Below are 14,773 nucleotides of genomic sequence, written 5' to 3'. Positions count from 1 at the left end.
AAAGAGTCATCATTCTGAGGGTGATAATGAGTTCTGCATTTTTGCTGAGCTCAAGTGAGAGGAGATAGCTTGGAACTGCTGCCTGATGGATTCCATTTATCTAGAAGGAAGGACTTAGTATGGAGAATTAGTAAGAGGGTAAATGAGTAGAATGAATAGAATAAAACCACTACAGCAAAGTTTGTACCTAATATTGACACTTAAGATTTAACATTCATTCTCTCTTTTGAAAAGTTTGGTTAAAAACATGTCTACTATTGGGGCGCCTGGGTGGCTCAGTGGGTTAAGCCTCTGCCTTCAGCTCGGGTCATGATCTCAGGGTCCTGGGATCGAGCCCCGCATCAGGCTCTCTGCTCAGCGGGGAGCCTGCTTCCCCCTCTCTCTGTGCCTGCCTCTCTGCCTACCTGTGATCTCTCTCTCTCTGTCAAATAAATCTTAAAAAAAAAAAAAAATGTCTACTATAGAAAATTCTTTAAAAAAAAAAAAAGATTATTTATTTGACAGAGAGAGAGCTCATCACAGGCACACAAGCAGAGAGAGGGGTGTAAGGAGAAGGAGAAGCAGGTTTCTCTTCCCCACCCCAGCCCCTGCTGAGCAGGGTTCCCGATGTGGGGCTTGATCCCAGGACCCAGGGATCATGACCTGAGCTGAAGGCAGATGCTTAATGACTGAACCACCCCAGGTGCCCCTACTATAGAAAATTCTCAAGGCTCTTATCTACCAGCTTGAACTATGACAAATGTTATGCGAAACTCATTTTAGTTGAGGGAAGAAGCATTTAGGGCTCACAATGCAAGCTTATCCAACACGAGCAGAAAGGAGTCTTGTTTCCCTCTCATATCTCTTACTTTGGCAAGTATAAAACACCTCATTATTAATATTTATGCACATGTTCACTGCATTTCTTATAAGCATACCAGCTGAAAATTAGCGCATTTTCTGGCTAATGAATGCTTGTGCTTTATAAATATCATTCATAATTCCTAGGAGTTTTACACCTGTTATATATTAAGAAGATTATTAACTTACTGTTTTTCCTCATAATTAATCTCACTATCTGGAAGAAAACTTCTATGGCACATACTTTAAGGAATTAAGCTTTTCTTTTTGTTTCTGTAACATCCGAAAAACAGATAAAACAGAACTCCTTTATATAATTAGGAAAACAACTTCTGCCTGGTTAAATCACTTAGAACTCATAAGTTTGAAATTTGACTAGAACAAAATATTTTGGAATTTTTTCCCTAGAAAAATAAAATTGTTTTGCAAGTTCTAAACCAAGCCAATACTGTATTTCTGAATGTATGTTTATGATGCTTAGGATATATCCTTTTGAGATGTGGGAGGATCAGATTTCAACATAGAAAATTATCCTGACTATTCACATAGAATGCTAACTTCAGTGTAAGTGCAGTGGTTAAGGCTGTGAGACTCTCGGATCTCGTTCGTTCGTTCATTCACTCATTTATCCAACATTTCTGAGTGTCTGTTGTATCATAGGCTTATTCCCAGGCTTTGGGACATAAGAGAAAACAAGACAGAAAGAAGCTTGTCTTTGTGAAGTGTATATTCTAGAGGGAAGTAAGAAATGGACAATTAAATAAACAAATAAGACAGTAATTACAGAGGAAATAAATAGGTCTTGAAAGGAAGCCTTATTTAATCTGAGTGGTCTGGCCTCACTGATGAGATAACATTTGAGCTGATAGATTTGAATCCTTTCTGCCACTTCCCAGCCTTGTGATGTTGGACAGGTGACTTCTCTGAGTTTCAGTTTTCTCATCCATGAAATGAAGATACTTACCACCTAGAGAAATTATGGGGCTCAAAGAAGTAAGCAAAAGCAACACAGGGATTGACGCATATTAAATATTTAGCTAAACAGTATTAATGAATTATAATTATTATTTTTTTAAAAAGATTTTATTTATTTATTTGTCAGGTAGAGAGAGAGAGAGAGTGAGCACAAGCGGGCAGAGGCAGAGAGAGAAGCAGCCTCCCTGCCGAGCAAGGAGCCCGATGCGGGACTCGATCCCAGAACCCTGGGATCATGACCTGAGCCGAAGGCAGCTGCTTAACCAACTGAGCCACCTAGGTGTCCCTGATTATTATTTTTTTTAAACATGGGGCTTGAACTTACAACCCTGAGATCAAGACCTGAGCTGAGATCGAGAGTCAGAGGCTTAGATAACTGAGCCACCCAGGTGCCCTGCAAATTGTTATTTTTACTAATCAGCTATAGTTATTCCTGCAAAAGGATCAGGAAGCAATTTTGTTCACTATGTTACGTTCTGCTCAGGCCACATGGAACATTGTTTCTCCCCTGTTGGCAAGCAGAATCGCATTCTGAGGCTTGATTTGCTAATCTGTATTAAACAGCTGGAGAAACTCCAAAGGAAGGCTCAGTCCCCACTAGCAGGACTGTTTGTCAACTGGTTGCCCCGTAAGGGTACCTGAGTCCCAGTTCTGAGATTTCTGCCTCCCCCAGAACTGACATGCTCTGTCTTTCAGGAACAAGATTCTAGCCCAAGAAGAAGCCTTTCAGGACGCTCAGTAACTGCATTTTAAGAGGTTTTCGATCTTTGTTTCTCCCAAATGTAGGTCAAAGCGTGAAGAACAGAAGGATTGGCTGAGGGGAAACAGATGTTTATGTTCATTTCGTAATCGTACGGCTGGGTGGATGTGGAACAGTACAGAGCATCCAAGACATCCAGAGCTACACCAAAACCATCCCAAGGGTCCCCAGCTCCTTCCTGTTTTTTGAGACTCCTTTGCTTCTTCCCCTGAGAGGAGGCGTTCTCCACTTTCTCTCAGTGAAGGTCTCCCGGTCAGGCCAATGCTTGTTTTCCAGACAGCAGGCTCCGTGAACAGAGAGATTCAGGTGTGGGCTTTTGTCAGTCATGGCCGAGGCTTTTCTCCCAGCAACTGGTGCTTGGGGCACCCTAATTTGCTTAGTTAGCCTCCTTTCTGCTGTCTTACACTTCCTGTTCCTCTCTGTTCTGAGCTCTGAGGCTTCCCTGCTCTCCCTGCCCCAGCCCTCTCTCAATACTTTGAGTCTCAGCCTTGTGCATTCTCTTTCTTCCAGGATCTCTCTACTCCCAGCCTTGACAGCAGATCTTTGATGAGAGCACTCTGGTCCTCAATTAGGAATTTGCTAGTTGTTTCTGAGAAGTTCTAAAGGCCTTTTCTGTTTTACACAACTTTCCTTGTCAAAAACTCCCAAGTCAAGAAATTATATATGTGGATATGTATTTTTAAAGTTGCTTTTTACTAGTTGATGTTTTATCATAGGACTATCCCTTTTGACTTGATTTATAGGCACCTTATAGTATAAAGAAAGGTTTTCTGAACTTGCTAAATTACTTTAGGTTGAACTATATGACCTTATGATATCCAAAAGATTTTGAACTGTAAAATGGCTGTTTCGTGGGTTCCATCTAGTAAGAAATGCTTAGGATGCTTGTTGAAATTTAGATTTCTTGCTCTTTCTCTCAGTGGCTTTGATATAGCAGACTAAGGCTATGGTGTGGACTAAAAAATATGCATTTTCAACAAGTAGGTTTTTCTGATGAGCAGGCAAGTTTGGGAAATATAGGTATGTCATTTATAGCAGAATAGACACCTCATTCAATATGGTGTTTAGGGCAGTTAGTATCATTTATGTGGGTCTAATGTATTTGGTATAAGAAATTTCAACTTAGTGATTATAGTAAAGATTACTAGAGTCCATTAAAATCTGTTCACCTTTTATTTGGGCATAAAGCTAGACTCACCATTATGTGTGGCCTAGGGTCTAACTTCGCAGTAATGAAGTGTGAACAGAAGTGATCCACATCACTTGTGGCTCTGGCCCACCCCGTGGCTCCTTTTCTTCACTCCGCCCTATTTTACCTTCCACTGTCTCAATACATGGCCCTATGAAGCCCCAGGTAAAGAGCAGAATCACAAGGTGGAAAAAAGTCAATCCTCGAATGGCCACATGGAGCAGAACCATCTCATTAACACAACATTTGCCCAGCCTTTTATATAAATAAGAAATAGAATTCTGATAGTTCGAATCATTACATCCTTGAGTCTATTTGTTACAGCATCCTAGTCTATTGAGTGTGTTGTCATTATAAGAACCTAAAAAAACAAAAAGCAAAAACAAAACTGTGCTGTTGGCTAAGCTGTTCAGTGGCAAGTGGTAAGAAAACAGAACAGTCTGGAAAGATCAAGATTTATGCTTTCCTGTGGCAAGACTGGAGTTTTGCAAAACTGTTACCTGTGAAACCTGGAAGGTAAACTGAGTTCCTATAATGTCCATAGCACTCAAAGGAAAGCCTAGGGAAAACCAGAATGTTATTGTATGTTAATTGTTACTGTATTTAGCAAGGTGTTCTAAGAAAAAAAAAGCTGAATTGGTTATTTTTTTAAAGCAGAGATTGATAGAACACAGGTATTGATGGACTTAGAGTTATAAAACTGATTATTTTTGGATTCCACAATCCAAAAAGGAGCCACGAGTGTCCACTTCTCTGTTTAAGCAGGAGAATCAGTTCTGTGTCAAAGATAAGATGCTTGCATCTGAGCCTACTGCTTCATATGGCCTCTTGGTGGCTATTGTTAATTTGAGGGGGAAAAAAGACATTGGGTAAAGGAGGCAGACAAAGTATGTTTAAGAAGTATGTCTAAGGGAGACATACTTTGGTCTTGGATGTGGTTACTGGGCCATGGAATTTACCAGAAACCTGGTAAGTTTTTGAGGCTTGTGTTTCCACAGAAATGCCAGACTTGGACTGAATATGCTTATAGGTATAAAATAACACTGAGCCCCCAAATTGTAGAAGCAAGAAGCAGGCTGTGAAAGTGTAGTCCCCAAGCAAAACATGTTCCCAAAGGCCTACTTGAGATGTGTGTCATGGAGAGCAATGGATGAACAAGACGAAGCTCCCAGACCTGAGCCAGGAAAAGCCAAGACTAATGGATGCAAAGTCAAGACTGAAGGAAGCCGAATTTCTCCTCCAGAGAAGAGCGTCTGGATCAATTCAAGAAACTTCTTCCATTGACAGCCCAGAGGGTCTTCCCAGTGTTTGCTATCAGGATTCCGTTATTGCCATGTGCCCCCCATTCTTTCCTTTTCTGAAGGGGTTTTGGGTATTTTGGTTATTCCATCCCTGTTCTACCATTGTTTAAGGGGCAATTCTGTAAATGGGGCAGATGGTGACCGTCCCAGCAGACCACCGGGAGCCACTTCTCCATCAGATGGAAAGAGCTGTGCATCACCTGCAAACACTGGACTCTGACTGGATGCGGTGACAGAATGGGAGTCTGGGTGGTCCCTCTGTGGAAAAGGGCAAGTTGGTTTCACAGGGGGGGAAAAGTGTGAAGGGATATTTAGTGGCTGGAGAGCCTGATAGAAGCAGAGATGCCTGGTCTCCACTGAAATCTGTTCTTCCTCTGTGGGGCCTGTGGGTGGGCTTCCTATCCCAGCCTCTCTTGACTGAGGCGTGGCCTCAGACTCATTTATTTACAAGTCGTCTGGAGTGTGACTGGAAATGATGTCTGTCACTTCCAGGCATGGCCCATAAAACTTTACATTCGAGTTTGTCTGTGTTCTTTCTCATTAGTCTGGTTGGATGCAGATAACTGTGAGATCCCAGGGGATGGCAGAGTCACAAGATGGAAGGAGCCCGGTTGTCTACATGACTAAATGGAGGGAAGCCGCCCCGTTGGCTTGAATCCTTGCCCAGGACCATAACATTAGCAAGAAACACCCTGACGTGCTGTTAATCCCTTACATGTTCAGGTTAGGTTAGTATATCCTAACAGTGGCTTTTTGATTAATGTTAATAGCTATAAAACTCTAGACTGCTTATGTTGTTTGTTTGCTGCCTCCATTTACTCCTTTGCAAGTCATTTAACAACCTTGGGCATATTCGTTAATATCTTTGTGCCTTTCTTTCCTCATCAGTAAAATTGGGAAAAGAATACACCCGCAAGGGGCGCCTGGGTGGCTCAGTGGGTTAAGCCTCTGCCTTCGACTCAGGTCATGATATCGGGGTTCTGGGATCGAGCCCCGCATTGGGCTCTCTGCTCAGCGGGGAGCCCGCTTCCTCCTCTCTCTCTGCCTGTCTCTCTGCCTACTTATGATCTCTATCTGTCAAATAAATAAATAAAACCTTAAAAAAAAAAAAAAGAATACACCCGCAAGATCATTGTGAGGAAGCAGGGAATTGATGTATGAAAATACCTCAAACGTGCCTGAACCATAGCGAAGACTCTGGAAGGGTACAGCTACTGTCATTGTTGTTAATACATACACTAGTGACAGTAAAGTTTCATAATTAACACTACTGCACCGCTTGTTGGATCACGCATGGCCGTAATGAGAAAAGCACCAGAAACAAGAGCTGTTGTTCACAACTGAGACAAAACCAGGTGGATACACATGAATCAGGTCCTTTTGTTTCATGAAAATTGGACACAATCAAGAAGCTGGTGGACTTCAGAGCTTTCAGGAACAATGCCAGGCCACACTCTGACTCACAGTTGGTCTCTATTGAATTCATGATGGAATTTATCCAGAGTGCATTACACCCGGGAAAATTAACTGTTTGGATTCTGCTGACTAACCCAGCGGGTGGCATGGATTTTTGTACATGGTGGGTAGGGTCTCCTTCACAGGCCCTTGTAATCTTGTGCTCAGGATTGATGAGGGAGACTGTTTCTCTTGATTTGTGTTACCTGTCCTTTCCCGAGGGGCCTTATGTTCATTTGCCCATCTTCATGCTGCCTTTGTAAAACAAGCCAACTGTACCCAAAACATAAACGTCCAGTGTGCTGGGCCATCCCTGAGCCAGATTTGCTATTTGTCTCACACTAAGAGGGAGAAATGACAGATTTTGAAAAAGCTATTCCAGAAATAAAATACCGTTTCCCTGAAGCCCAACCTCCTTGGGTAGGTCAGTAGTAAAATTTATGAAGGATTTCCTAGCCTGGACATGAAGGGAGTCAGGCCATGTGGAACTAAGAGTCTTGGTCACAGGGAGCCTGTCCACTGAAGCCTGAACTGGTCTTGCTCCTTGGTTTGCTGCCAGCTAAAACTGGAGTGCAGGATGGCTGGGAACTGCAGATGCTGTTTCTAGTCCTGGGAGCATGGTTGTTTTTGGGTCACAGATATTTAATTTTCTTTATCCCTCTTCTATTCTCCTTTCTTACTCCCAAGAGCTGCAGCTCACAATTCACCATCCCTACAGTTTGCTTTGGCTTTGGGAGTGTAATTTACACCCTTGAAGCCTATGAATGTGCTTGCTTCCAGAAACATCTCAGGGTGGAAGGAACCGTCCATGTATTTCCTGCCACTGCACCTTTGGTGTGGCCTCCAAGGGTCCAGAAAAAGCATCAGCCACACATTACGCCCCCTCACAAGGAGATATTGGGGGGTTGGATACCTACAAGATTTTGTATTTTTGAGCGTCATTGCATTTAGAAGGAACAGAGTGAGTGAGTCCACTGGTCTGTTCTTGTCTCCTCTTAGACAAACTTCTTTTATATTTTCGTCTAAGGTTAAAATCTGGTGATTTAGTTCATAGTCCCATGAGAGTTGTTTCAGGTTTCCTTTTGGCTAACAGAAAAGGAATCTCTTCCGTTCTCTAGAGAGTCTTCAGCTGTCTTCAGGAAGAGCAAAAGAGAAACTGCTGAGTAAATATTCCCAAATGGGTAGAACTATGTCACAAACCTTTATAGGCTCGGGTTTGGTTTTATTCACTTTGTATTATTTTGTGTTATTCCCTCTCCTTCCCTTCCCTGGTGGTTGGACAGTTTCCCCTCCTGCTCTGGCTGTTAAGGTTGTGATTAAGTCTACCTTGGACAGGTTACCATTTAATTAGGTGAAAGAGTTGGACTTGACTTTCAGCTCTCTGTGAAAATGACTTCCTTTTACATCTCACTCAGTTGATAGAACAACTAGATTTTCTCCCCCCTTTCCATGAATCGTGTGAATTTCCTGCATAGGTGGCTGGATTTGCAAATAGTGACTTCAAAAATGAATTTTGAAACACAGATAGTTTTTTGACAAATTCTGGGAGGGGTGGTGATAGAAGAAAAAGCCACAGAAAAAATCAGTTCTAGGCCAGAGGCTGATGGAAGTGGTAAATGAGGTACACCGTGCACAGGTTCCTACTCGAACAGGCTTATTTGAACCTGTGTACATGAACATACAAACCACGGACATAATCTAACTTGACACACAAACTAACAAAACACAAAATGGAAGTGCTATCCTGATGTCATATGTTATGTGGAACATCACTGGATAATATTTCATCGGCGGGGGGGTCTGTCACAAAACTCAAAGTTCAAGATAAGATAAAGATAGAAGAAGTGTGATTGTTTTATGGGAAGTTGTGAAAGCTCTAAAGGTTCTTAGGGCATCCGGAGTCACCCTAGAAGGGAACAGGAAGCAAGGCCCAGTGAGGTTTCTCAGGCTCCCTTGTTGAAAGATGAGTGGCCCTATCTACTTTCATCTTGCTCTCCCTAATTTTTAGTCCTAGCCCTTGGTTGAACTTGGGGTCACTCTGAAGCATGCTCTGTATACAAGAGCTGTAAGTCTTTGAGGGGGCCTCTCAAAATTTTGGTAGGCTTTTGAATATAATGTTTATGGGGCAATTTGCAGCTCAGCTCTTTCCAAATGAAATTTACGTATTGCAGAGTTACATTATTCAACAGATGTGACATTGGCTGCTCGGGTCAAGAAAATTCAATGCTATGTTACAATTCCACTAGAGATAAAATAATACTTGTGAACAAAATAGTTCAAAAATGGAATGTATTTAATTCTAAACATATTCCTTCCTAAAGATTGGACTAGTAGCTTGTTCATTTTTTCAGCAATTTCAATGGACCAGAAATTACCTAAGCACTGGACAGGGACAATGATTAAGACATACCAATTTATTTATTCAATAACTATCTATTGAGAGTCTACTGTATGTTGGAGTCTTTTTTAAAAGCTGGAGATAGAGCAGTGAACAAGACAAAGTCCTTGTCCTCATGGAGTTCACATTCAAGTGTGGAATAAAAGTGGTAAGCAATAAATAGGAGTATAATGCCAGTAGTGTGAAATGTTTCAGGTGGGTAGCAGGGTAAGTGGTTAAAGAGTGACTCTGTGTGTGTTGGTGTTCTTGCATGTGGATGTATTAAGTAATGTGGTCAGTTGAAGCTGAAGAGGCTCTGCGGGAACAGTGTCAGGCTGGGGGAAGGACCAATGTGAAGTCTTCAAGGAAAGTGGGATATCAGTGTGTTTGAGGCATACCAAGATGCTTGGTATGGCTTGAGCAGAATAACTGAAGAGGAGAGTTAGGAGATGGGGTTAGAGAGATGACAGGAACCAAGTCATGGAGGGCCTTGTAGACCATGATGAATGATGGGGTCTGAGTGTGAAGGGATTGGAGGAATTGGGCTGTGAATAGCCCTTGTGCCAGCTGTGTGGAGAACTGACTAAAGAGGGGCAAAGTTGGAAGCAGGGAAGTGATAGTATAGTAGTTATAGTTATATATATATATAGTTATATATATAACTATATATATATAGTTATAGTAGTTTAGATGAGACATGGTGGTGATTTGGACAAGAGTGAAGCAATGTAGGTGGTGAGAAGTGAAGGGGTATTTCGAATGTTGCACTGCTCAGTAGCAGGAAGGAATAATAATGAGTAGTTTGAATGGAGAGGGTGGGGGTATTGTCATAGGAAGAAAGGAGTCAAAGATAATACTGAAGTTTTTGTTCTAAGCAACTGGGTGCAAGACAGTTGTCATGTACTTGTATGGGGAAGTCTAGGGGAGGACTAGAGTAGGGGGGTTAAAGAATTTTGTTTTAACAGGTTAAATTGGAGATGCCTATTAGATATTCAGAGGGACAGTTGGATAAATGAGGCTGGGTCTCAGGGGGAGTATTGGGACCAGAGATATAAATGTGGGAGCCATTGATATATAAATAATAATTAAAGCCATGAGACTAAACACAACCAACTTGGGTATGAGTGTAAACTGAGAAGAGAACTGAGGGAGTGAACACTGGGGTTTACCAACATATATTGATTGGGAAGAGACAGAGTAGGCAGCAGAGGATATGGAGAGAGATTTGCCAGTAAAGGGAATAAAAGCCAGGAGAAACCGTTATCCCAGAAACCACGCAAAGGAGCAGTAATAAGCCGTAAAAAAGCCTCCAAGCCGGGGTGCCTGGGTGGCTCAGTGGGTTAAGCCTCTGCCTTCGGCTCAGGTCATGATCCCAGGGTCCTGGGATCAAGCCCCACATCAGGCTCTCTGCTTAGCAGGGAGCTTGCTCTGCCTGCCTCTCTGCCTACTTGTGATCTCTGTCTGCCAAATAAATAAATAAAATCTTTAAAAAAAAAAAAAGCCTCCAAGCCATCTAATAAGATGAGGGCTGAGAACGGACATGGGATTTGGCAAAACACAACCTTCTCCCTGAGCTCAGAGCACAGTGGGAGTGGGAAAAACAAGAAAACAAATAAATTGCTCTATATGGAGGAAGCTATCTTCTAGAAATGTAAAGAAATTTCTGGAGCTGGGTTTAAGATGAAGCAAGGACCTCTCCTTATAGAGTCAAGGGGGCTTAGAGGGGAAGGATGCCTGGAGGAAAGATTCCTGCAGGAGATGTGCTTTTGGGCAGAAGGAAGAGAACTAAGATTCATAAAATTTCAGTATTTTTTCTAGCTGGTTCTTATTTATTTATGTATTTATTTATTTATTTTAGAATCACTCATTCAAAACCGATATTTCCCCTCCCAGTTTAATATCCCTCTACTATTACTGCATGCATATTTGTCAATTATCAATACACGTGATTACTATAAGGGCATTACATGCATTTCATCATTTCCTACTCCATTTGGAGGATACTCTTAGAATTGTATTTTTCTTTGTTGTAGTCTTTATCTTTTTATTTTGGGGGGCAGGGGCAGAGGAAGAGGGAGAGAGAGAATCTCAAGTAGGCTCCATGCACAGTGTGGAGCCTGATGTGGCGCTTGATCTCACAACCCTGAGATCATGACCTGATCCAAAAATCAAGAGTTGGACGCTTAACTGACTAAGCCACTCAGGCAACCCTGTAGTCTTTATCTTTTAATTACATTTTAATTTCCTTTCATGACTGTGTGCAAACATAGAAAACTTATTCTTAACAAGAATAGCTGCTATGTACCTAATACCATGTGTGAGGCACTGTTCTAAGAACTTCACATGTATTAATTTATTTGTTCTTACAAACACTCCTGATACTTCTGTTGTTGTTGTTGTTGTTCTTCTTCTTCTTTTTGTGTGTGATAACTGAGGGACAGAAAAATTAAGTAACTTATTCAAGGCCACACAGAGGTGGCAGTGCCAGTATTGGGACTAAACTCTCTGGCTTCAGAGCCCACCATCTTGAGCAATATGTCAAGTATGCTTCCATCCTTTTTTTTTTTTTTTTTTTTTTTTGCTTCTATCCTTATTTTTGTTATAGCTCTACTTTCCTGGGATAGGCAGCTGTTCGGGAAAAATCTTCAAGGGATAGTGTGTTGTAGACTTCGGCTGCAATTTCCTAAAGACTCAGGAATTCAGTTGCTGCTTGTGATTTCAGAATGTGCCAGTAGGACCCAGGGACTGGACACTGGAAACTTGTCCACATTGGGGAAGAGAGGTAAAACCATAGAGTAGCCAAAATCTTTAAGGTGCTTTGATTCTCAAATAGCAGTAATATATACACAATTGAAATATAAGATAACTCCATCCTAATGGAATCTAGGTGGTAGTTCAGTCTTTGTTTGATCTCAGATATTTTTTATAGGCTGACTGAATCCCTGAGGATGGTTTTATCCTTTTTCTCTTATACTAGGCTGATAAGTGGTTCAACCAATAGATGGGGATCAGGATACATCATTTCCAAAAGCATTTGAGGCCTCTCCCTTTAGTAAATTTTGGGCCCCACCTTTGATCTAAAAGTTTTTGAAATTAGGTAGCAGCCAGTTTTCCTCTCCTGGCAGAAAGAGGGTGTAGAATAAATAACCTTTGCTAAGATGTTTCCATGTCAAGTATCTTAGTAACTTAAATTCCCAGACTTCTTAATCTTATTAGTTTTTTTTTTTCCTCTCAGAGTGAAAATTTTCTGTTCTCTTTATTCTGTTCTCATTTAAATGTTCTTCTTTGGGCACAGTCATTATATTTTCAGAAAAGCTTAGAGCCAGACTTAAAATTTGCTCTTAATTTTTACAAATATTAAAAAAAAAAAAAACCTTCTGGGAAGTAGATACTATTTTCACTGTGATATGGTGGTACTCTCCCAATCTGCGATGTAATATTGTCATAAAACATGTAACTGTAGGAAAAGGAGGGGACTTAGGTGATTGTTTTGCTCTGGAAAAGAAGCTACTTCCTAACAGAGGGAGGATTTCAAATGGCCACATAGCAAAGCCAACATTCACACAGGTTTCCTGTGGGCCACTTCCCCTCTGCTGAACCTGACCCAAAGCCAAGGTGAGGGAAGGGAAAATTTTCTCTTATGAAATCTCAAATTTCTGATAACTCACCAAGCTGATCACTCTGTTAAAAAAAAGTTATAAAATTAGGTTACTATAAACTTGAAGAATCTCATGAACTTGTTTTTGAGGAACAATAAGATTTGCTTTGGAAATTGAGAGAAAAAGGAAGAATGAAAATGGAAAAATTGATGGGGCATCTGGGTGGCTCAGTTGGTGAAGCATCTGCCTTTGGCTGAGGTCATGATCCCGGAGTCCTGGGATCCAGAACCCCCTCAGCTCCCTGCTCAGTGGGGAGTCTGTCTCTCTCCCTCTGCTCCTCTCCCTCTGCCCCCTCCCTGCTTGTGCTCTTTCGCTCTCACTCTCTCAAATAAATAAGATCTTAAAAAAAAAAATGGACAAATTGAGATAAACTATAACATTGACAAGTACACCTACAAACTTTAGAACACTCAAAAAACAAAAGTAACTGAAAGGAATAAGTTGTGACTACTGTATTTTAACTGTCATGCCTTAAAATACTTTATATCCAATTTAATCCTCTTCTGGATATACTTTAAAATGATTCAAATTTTATTTTTATCTTTATTTTTACTTTAAAAACACATTAATTAAAAACGTTTCTTTGAATTCAAGATGCAGACTGCCTAATAGATACTTAAAACCTTTAGTACTCCCCCCACCGCAACTACAGCCCCAGGAAAATAAAAGTACAGTAGTACAGCCACTGATTTTTATAGAAAAATGAGTGTTCTAACGTTTGTTGATCTTACCATTTCATTTATGAATGGCATGAGATAAATAGTTGAAAAGCAGCAAAGATACTTCTTTCACTAGTTGCGTAGTGAGTGGTGCTCTTTAAAAACTGTGTTGCAGTTACACTACATTCTAGGATGTTCCCATAAAAAGTTACGAATCTTCCCAAGAACGTTGAGTGAGATCTCTGTCCCCAAAGCCTGGAGGGCAGTTCAGGGTATTTCCCCAGTGTTAGTCATTTGATTTAAGGAGGAAAAAATGTGAGGATATCAATGGATGGACAAATTGTCCTAACCGTTCCAGCAGAGACCTTGGCTGTGTGTGTTCTGCTCCGTGACCTGGCAGCTGCCAGGCCGGCACCCGAGACGGCTGCCCTGAGAACTAAAGCTGGGGTGTGGCCGCCCGCAGCACGCACCCGGTCCCCCGCCGGGTTCTGCTCCTTCCCTTACCTGCATAGTGGTCAAACACAGTGGGCACGTACTCCTCTGGGAAAGCGTCGTTGGCGTAGCTCATCAGCAGGCAGGTTTTCCCCACGGCGCCGTCCCCCACCACCACACACTTCAGCATCTTCTTCTCCTCCGTGCCCCCGCAGCCACAGCTGCTGTCCCCTCCCTCTGTGCAGCTCATCCGGGTGGCTCCAGCTGCTGGGACCGGGCAGTTGCTGTGGCTTCTCCTGCTTCTCCCCAAGCCCATGGAGCGCGGGAAGCGAGTGAGCAGCGGGCTCGAGATCACTCTGCCTTCCTTGGGGTGCCTGGGGTCACAGGGACCTGTCCGAGGCAGCTGGCACATGCCCTCATGCTTACCATCCTGGTCAAGAAAGGTAGCACACATTTGGGAGAACGATTAAAAGCATCTGTCCCCTTTCCCCTCTAGTTTGAGTTAAGAAACCCTCATTTTTCTCTGAATTCTAGGGGCTTCCTGGCAGTCTAGAAATTTCAACAGCCCGAGGGTTTTGCTGTGCCCTTCCCCTCTCCAGCCTGGCTGAAGACTCGGAATTCTGCTAAATCTTCCCCCTTTTCCACTTCACATCTAACATGGAGGGAAGCTGGGCTTTTTAATGGAGTTTTCCCTTGCTTCCTCCAGCTTGCCGAGTATCAGGAAATCATGGGTTTCCTGCTGCATTCCATATTAGGATCAGTGGGCTGGGGAAGGCTGCAACAATGGGAGCTGTGTGTGTGTGTGTGTGTGTGTGTGTGTGTGTGTGTGTGTGTTTGTACTTGTGGGGAATGCTGCCAGGGCATGGAGTGGGAAAACACTAGGGGTCCCACTGCAGACTCAAGCTGTCAGACTTCCTGTTTCATCTGCTGCTGGGGAGGCTGTTTGCCTGGGGCTGGCTGAGGAGAAGCTGACGACAGGATGGAAACTGGGGAGTGCTGTCTGCCACAGAAACCAGAGGGAATGGTTTAAGTGAGCAGAGAGAACCAGCCGTTGTGGGATAACATATGACATCATCCCTCCCTGAGTCACCAGTGAAAAGCTCTGCGAAGTAAAAATGGACAGTTC

At 42.4% G+C, this 14,773-nt stretch overlaps 1 protein-coding gene across 1 annotated transcript in view; it reads right to left on the bottom strand.

The window, feature by feature from the left end:
* The window catches only part of LOC111160521 (ras homolog family member J), a 78,871-nt gene extending 64,436 nt beyond the window's left edge, over positions 1–14,435 (bottom strand). The window contains exon 1 of the mRNA XM_022523682.1: positions 13,720–14,435. Coding sequence (XP_022379390.1) covers positions 13,720–14,101 — 382 coding nt within the window. The 5' untranslated portion in view covers positions 14,102–14,435. The remainder of the gene's footprint in view (positions 1–13,719) is intronic.
* Between the last annotated feature and the right edge of the window lie 338 nt (positions 14,436–14,773).

This window comes from Enhydra lutris, unplaced genomic scaffold (assembly GCF_002288905.1).
Source record: "Enhydra lutris kenyoni isolate GAN:26980312 unplaced genomic scaffold, ASM228890v2 scaffoldscaffold4, whole genome shotgun sequence".
Taxonomy (NCBI): Eukaryota; Metazoa; Chordata; class Mammalia; order Carnivora; family Mustelidae; genus Enhydra; species Enhydra lutris.
The sequence above is the reverse complement of the archived record's forward strand: the minus strand, read 5'-3'. Positions and strand labels throughout refer to the sequence as shown.